We start from the raw sequence: 7705 nt of genomic DNA, 5'->3' as shown, positions 1-7705 counted from the left end.
CATATATACATAATACAGTAAATAATGTTTTCCTCTTCGCAACAAATGTAATGATTCTATGGTAACTGAGGATTTTAAAACCAGAATAAATTTGAGGAGCAGTTGATTAGATCGTCATTTAGGAAGTCGGGCGAGATCGGGTTCGTGTTCACGCATTTTCAGCTTTACGCGAGGCTGGTCTTCGCAACAGAAAAGTGGGGGGAACCCTCTCCATTCGTTCTTGTGTCATTTTTCCTATCGCTAATTCTTGGTTATTTTGCTCTCGCGTATTTTTACTTCGCTTTTCCGCACGTTTTTTTTTTAGTTCGGTTTTGCTCTGAGCGTGTCAATTGACATTCAAATTTTTAGTTTAAGGAATTAATTTTTAACCAAACTGATGAATTTTCAACTAAAATGATGAATCTTCAACTGGAATAGTTGAATTTTATACCAAAAAGATGAATGTTCAACTATACGGATAATTTTTCTATAATAAAGGGAATTATTCAGAAAGTACATAAATTTTCAGACAGCTAATTTAATTTCTAAATAAATAAAAATTCAATAATAAATAACGATTTAATTAGAGTGGACTGAGATAATTTGACAAATCTACGACTGTAGAAAAAGTAGAAATCATTTTTCTAAATCGACCAAAATTATTAAAAACTTTGGTTTTATTTTGGAATATAATATTGACGTATGTTAAAAAGTTGTTCCTTGTAACAGAAAACATTAATATAGATTTTGCTCGGCTTTCTGATTTTTTGCAAATAAGATTTTTGGCTAGACAGAAACATAAGTTTGAAAAATATCGAAATTATCCATTTCTTTTTCTTTTGTTAGGAAAAACCTTCCTCTGACATTTCCAGGTTTTTCCAAATATAGAAAAAATTCCCTGACAAATACAGGTTTTCCAGACAGGGTGGACACTCTGAATTCAGAAATTAGATAGCTAAGAATGAAAAGTGATATCTTACATACCGTTAAAACATAATGAACACAACTGTTGGAATGTGGACAGGATACATGCTTACTTTTTGCCTTTAATTTGTCTATTAAGAGCTTATAAACATTAAGGGCTTTCCAAATAATACTAAATAGTCCGTTCCTTCTCGATTTGTCGTCTCCTTTTTTATCCGAGCCTTCGCGCTCATCTTTATGATCATTACTCATTTGTACTTGACTTCTTTCAAGTTGTGACTGACGTTTTAGATATTTTGCTTCTTCGTACGGTCCAACGAGAATCCTATTACAATATTACTAAATTAGTAATAAGAATATTCGGCAAGACTATCAGAATCAGATAACTAAGGATAACTAAGTGGCATTATTTATAAAAAAATTAGATCTGACACTGAATGACTGAAATAGTAATTTTATTTCATTATGAATATAGAGTACATAAATATAATTGATTTTCAAATTTTTGTTGTTTAGTAAATATAAAAATTAAAGTTAAAACAATTTTTTATAAATAATTATTCAGCTTGAATGATTCTGAATTTAGGGTTCAAGCATATCTTTTTGAATTGTTAAACTTGTCAACCAAATCGAAATATGTATTTTCAACAAACTAGTTGAATTTTCAACTATAAGAGATGAATTTTTAACAAAAGATTCGAGCTTTCAAGGTAGGAAGTTAAATTAAAAAAAATAATGTTAAAAAACAGCTGCATTTATACTCAAAAAGTTAAGAACTTACAAGAAAACCACATGAATTTTTAATGAGGCAATTGAAGCTTCAGCCAAATAGTTGAATTTTTAACAACAAAAAATATAAATTTAAATGAAGAAAGTTAAATTATCAAATAAACATTTGAATTTGCAACCAAATACTTTAAATTTCAATAAGAAGAGACGAATTTTCAATAAAAAAAGATTACATATCTGTTAGCTTACATATTATTGGTAATTTAAAATTAGTGAGTCAATAACTTAAGTAGTAACTATAACAGGAAATGAGTCAAGTTGGACAGGGGAAGAAGAGAGAGGATCGCTGGGGTGCGTTCATGGCGAAGGTGTGGCGTGGCGAAAAAGAAAATTGGCGTAGGGCGCTATGTCCAATTTAACTTCAACATTAAAATAAAGCCAACTTGTTTACTATAAATTTCTGATGTTAGAAATTTCTTAAAACACTCTCTTTTACAAAATCCTGACAACTTTAGTGATTGGTGGACACGTGGCGACGAACTAAGAAACTTATTATCTGAAGTGATTTTGATTAAAATATCTATTTTCTTCTCACAATCAGAAGTGGGATGTTTCCCCAACTTTCAACAGGGCGTAACCAAAGATACTTTGGCGTAACGTGTGGTGTAAACTATTAAAAGATTAAACGGTGTACGGTGAATTGGAGGTCCAGGGAAAGTTCAGCTGTGGAGTCAGTGGCGGTGGTTTTGATTCTTTAGGGCGGTGAGAACAATAACCTAAAAGGGAAGAAAACATTCCAGGATATTTCAAGGTACTCGTACGTAGGGTGTAAATAATGAGTGCCTCGTCAAATTCGGCGGATAGACTGATAAATTCAAGCAATAGACAATATGGCGACGGTGAATTTGGTGATAGAGATGGAAGGAGCAGTCAGAGCAGAGGTCTAGTCGAAAATGCGCCACGAGGTCAAGAACTCAGAACGCAACACGGAGGAAATCATTTTGAACAAAATCAAGGTCGTGAAACACGCAATCATAGTTTGTCAGTAAACAATGATAGGTAGAGAACGCGATATATGCCGGTGCCTGCGAGTTAGTGGGAACAATTCAAGCGCGAGCGTAGTAACTGGCTGGCAGATTTCGATACTGTGGAACGTGACTCGCCAGCTGATCGAAGCCAATATCAGACCGCGAATCATTGCTACCTTGAAACGTTTTCAAGAACCGGAGAGGCTAGCGACCCGGGATCGTACAATATGCAACAATATCCAACTAATCACGGGTATGAACAAATTATTCCGGCGGTGGGACTTTAAATCATAATCAATATCAGATTTCTAGGACAATCGACGCCGTATCCGCGCATGCGTCATGAAGATCACCGAATGACAGGCAGTGTGATACAGAACGAAAATCGAGAATCTGGTATCGTGTATGCGGAAATGGAGACGGTGCGTAGAAAAATGTATTATTTATGACGATATGGATCCGAATGTAAACACACGCGATTATTCCGAATGTCGAAGTCGTGAATATCAAACGTTCAATGAAAATGAACATGATTGTAGCGATCGGAGCCGTGCATTTGACAATTTTTTGGAGAACGGAGATAGAGCAGATCTTCAATTTCACGCGAATGGATTCCGGACAGGCCGATCGAGCCAGAGCTGAAGGGTGCGGTGGTTCAGTTAAGACGCTCAATGACCTTCTGGCTAAATTAATGATGGACAGTCCGAAATTACTGATTGAAAATCCTTCATTGTTAAGGGCGTTAGTGGGTGTTAATGCGGAGGCACCGAAATCGGAGTCTGAGGGTGGACATCGGTTTATACAACCTACAGTTTCGAAGGTTAAGGAATTTAATGGTAAAGGAAAACCACGAGCGGCGGAGATTTGGCTTGAGGACATCGAGGATATGACCAAATTATTTAAATTGGGAATCAGCGACAATACTGAAGGCGGCGATCACAGGTTTATCGGATACGGCTCGTGAGTGTTGGTCGGCGGAACGTCACCTAATAAAGTCGTGGGGCGATTTCAAAAGAAGGTTCTGAAGAATTTTTATTTGTGATCATTCGACTTCGGAAATTTGGAGAATGCTATCCGACAGAAAACAGCAACCAAATGAAGATACCATGACGTATGTAGTAGATAAAATGTATCTGTTCAGAAAATTGAATTTAGACTTCACGGAGACCAAAAGTAAATCCTGTAGGGTCTGTGGTCTAGGGATTTGTAGTTACAGTTAAGTACACGTAGACACGTTTCAGAAGACGAATTTTTGGACGACCTCACTGACTTAGAAGGGAGCAATACTGTCAGGAGACAACCTAAAGGAAAGCCCGAAGAAAAACCTGATAGGCCACGTGGAGGAGAATCCGAAAAATTAAGTCAATCTGAGAAGAAACCAAATACTGGAAGGAAATCAGGATCCACGAACAAAGGTGAGGAAAAATGTTTGAATTGTGGTGACTTAGGACAGTATCAAGAGATTGCCCATTTGAGAAAAATAAATTATTATGCTACAAGTGCAAAAAGCCGGGACACATCAGTAAAAGGTGCCCTGAACATCCAAAGGTTATCGATGAGAAGAAAGAAACGAGAACCACGGAGGTGGTTAACACTAGGTCTACTTTAAAAGAAGTGATCGTCAATCACAAGTATCTGATTACAGGATATGTTGACAGCGGCAGTTCTGGCTGTATAATCCGAGATACAGTAGCTAAGGAGTGTGGATTTTCCATCCGAAAACCAAACAATGAGGATGACATGCTGTGGGGAGTTAGCAGAATTCAGAAAATCATTGGGGTTGTCGATCTTATCCTGCAAATCGACGGTGTGGTGGGGGATACAATCCCAACCTTGGTGGTTCCAGAAGCAGTGGTTCCCATGCCTCTCATGGTGGGTCGAAGGTGGTTGAAAAAACCAGGGATAAGGAGTACCTCGGAGGAGGGGCAGATATGGTTCTGGAGATCCCCATGCCTGGTAAAGGAATTACCAGTTGGAGCAGTGAATGACTCGTCGAAAAATGGAGCCGTGGTTATGGTGACTCAGAGCATAGCTCCTAAATTAGCTCATTTCGTTGATGTCAGATTGTAAAGGATAGAGATCGGTTGCTCAAGGACATCGAGAGCTTTGAACAGCCTCGACTTCTGGAACCTCGACGGGAACCTTTGCCAGAAGAACACTGGAAATTTGGAGCGCAGCTGTCAAAAACGGAGCGGCAGCGAGTAGTGGAACTAGCGAACAAGCATAGAAGAGGCTTTTCAATTAATTTGGGGGAACTTGGCTGTACAACTCTTACGCAAATGGAGATACGGGAAAAGGAGAGGGTCAAACCTATCCGACGACCACCGATACGAGCTTCGGGTGCTGAAAAACTAGAAATGGAACGAATTGTCAAAGAAAGGAAGAATGCAGGAATTGTGTCAGACACAAAATTACCCTATCCTAGTCCAGCCATGTTGGTCAAGAAAAAGCATGGAGAAAAACGCATGGTGATCGATTTTCGAGCATTGAATGCTCAAACCATTAAGCAAAGTTTCCCATTACCTGACGTGGACGAACAACTGGGATACCTAGCTGGGAGCAAGGTATACGCGACTTTGGATCTTGCACATGGATACTTACAAGTCCCTCTAGCACCGGAAATCGGGAGAAAACAGCGTTTGTCACACCGGATGATACTGGCGAGCTAAACAGAATGATGTTTGGCCTGATGAACTCACCATACGAATTTGGTCGATTAATGAACAAGGTCTTGGCAGGGCTAAAAAATAAGGTGGCCTTAGCGTACGTAGATGATATTATCATCCCAGCAAGGAATTTCGAAGATCTAATGGAGCGACTACACACAATTCTTGAGGCATTGGAGAAAGCGGGACTCACTTTGAATACAGCTAAATGTTTATTTGGCGCACTAGAAGTGTTCTATCTCGGTTATTGAGTTTCGGCAGATGGAATACGACAGGGTCTGCAAAAGCTAGACGCCATACGCGATTTTCCAGAACCACGTAGTGTTCATGATGTGCGAAGATTTATTGGACTCACTGGATTCTTTCGACAGTTTGTTCCTAGATTTGCGGTAAAGAGCGAACCTTTGACACGTTTGACTCAGGTGGGAGTTCCTTTTCAGTGGACGGAGAAGGAAAAACAAGCATTCGAGGACCTAAAGGAAAACCTGCTTGTGGATCCTGTGCTGGCAATTTATAACCCTACATCAGTCACGGAGTTGCACACTGATGCAAGCGCGAATGGCCTTAGCGGTATTTTGAAGCAAAAGGGATCAGATGGCTTGTTTCACACTGTGTACGCTGTGAGTAAACAAACGACACCTGCCGAGAAGATGTATCACTCGACGAAGTTGATGGCCGTAGTGTGGGCTATTGACCGTTTACGAGCATTTTTAGTGGACATTGAGTTCACAGTTGTGACGGATTGTCAGGCATTAGTTTCTATGTTTGCCAAAGCAACAAAGAATCCAAAAATTTCAGGATGGTCGGAATTAATCCAGGAATATACTTTTACGGTCAGACATAGACCTGGAACGACAATGGTGCATACAAAATCGAAGACGAGCAGCTGAATATGAAAGAATGTGAGGACAAAAAGCGTTGCGATTATGAAAACTACCAGCCTGGAGAAGTTGTAGTTGTGAAGCAAGCAACCGAAAGTACTGGAGACACAACGAAGCTTCAACCCAAATTTAGAGGTCCAATGATGGCAATGGAGTCGTTGGGACACGATACGTATAAAATAGTGAAACTCAAGCATACTGAATCTGGAAGAACGTATGCAGCCACGGCTCATGCATCTCAATTAAAACCTTGGCGCCCTGGAAAAGGAGACGATGACGACGAAGATGAGAGTGAGGGGGATGGGCACATGAAGGAAGAAGATGTCAGTAACCATGATCAAAAAAATTTGACACAACAGTCTCAAGAGGAAAATGAATCAGATCATGCAGATGAAGAAATTGCTAGAGATGCAGAGAAGACATCCACGGGGCCGCAAGGAAATCGACGAGAGCCTATAATCCAGATTAGACGATTACCAAAATACTTAAACGATTATGTACTGTAGTATTTGATAGGAACAAGCGCCAGCGTTAGGTCAAAAATGTATGAAACGGTTTAGATTATAAAAGGTTTTAATTATATTTCGTATTTAAATTAGATTGAGGCCAATCAAAGGTCGGATGTCCGGACCTGTTAGCTTACATATTATTGGTATTTTAAAATTAATGAGTCAACAACTTTAGTAGTAACTATAACAGAAAATAAGTCAAGTTGGAGAGGGGAAGAAAAGAGAGGATCGCAGGCGTGCGTTCATGGCGAAGGTGTGGCGTGGCGAAAAAGAAAATTGGTGTAGGTCGAAATGTCCAATTTAACTTCAACTTTAAAATAAAGCCAACTTGTTCACTATAAATTTCTGATTTTAGACATTTCTTAAAAGACTCTCTATTACAAAATCCTGACAAGTTTAGTGATTGGTGGACACGTGGCGACGAACTAAGAAACTTATTATCTGAAGTGATTTTTGAATAAAATATTTATTTTCTCCTCACATATCGTCAAATAGTTGAAAAGACAAATTTGGTTAAAAGACCGTTGAATTATTATCATAAAAAGTTGAATTTTCTACAAAAATGATCAATTATCCTACAAATATTTGCATTTAAAACCAAATAGTTGAAATTTCAATCAAAATAGACGAATTTTCAACCAAAAAAGCTTGCTTTATTACAATAAAAGGTGAATTTTTAATCCTTAAGGACAAAATGTATATCCCAAAAGAAGAATATTCAACAAATAAGTCTAAATTTTAACAAAAAAATATGACTTTTAAATAAAATACTTGAATTTTCAACTAAAGGGTCAAATTTACAAATAAAAGAGTTTACACCTCAACCAAAAATAGTTTCATTTAGAGACAAATAGTTGTACTTTCAATCAAAAGAGACCAATTTATTCAACAAAATACGAGGGTAGTTCAATAAGTCCTTAGAATGAAGTATAAAAACAATTTTTTTGGGTAAATTTTTTTTTATTTTTCAACATAATCTCCTTGGAGCT

At 38.1% G+C, this 7705-nt stretch overlaps 1 protein-coding gene across 3 annotated transcripts in view; it reads right to left on the bottom strand.

Annotated features, from left to right (window-relative positions):
* Positions 1–7705, bottom strand: part of LOC117178875 (transmembrane protein 135-like) — a 28562-nt gene that overhangs the window by 12177 nt on the left and 8680 nt on the right. For all 3 annotated transcript variants that reach the window (XM_033370391.1, XM_033370392.1, XM_033370394.1), the window contains exon 6: positions 964–1228. In XM_033370391.1, the coding sequence (XP_033226282.1) occupies positions 964–1228 (265 nt within the window). The remainder of the gene's footprint in view (positions 1–963; positions 1229–7705) is intronic.

This window comes from Belonocnema kinseyi, chromosome 8, assembly GCF_010883055.1.
Source record: "Belonocnema kinseyi isolate 2016_QV_RU_SX_M_011 chromosome 8, B_treatae_v1, whole genome shotgun sequence".
Taxonomy (NCBI): Eukaryota; Metazoa; Arthropoda; class Insecta; order Hymenoptera; family Cynipidae; genus Belonocnema; species Belonocnema kinseyi.
Note: the sequence above shows the minus strand (reverse complement) of the source record. Positions and strands in the feature narration are given on the sequence as shown.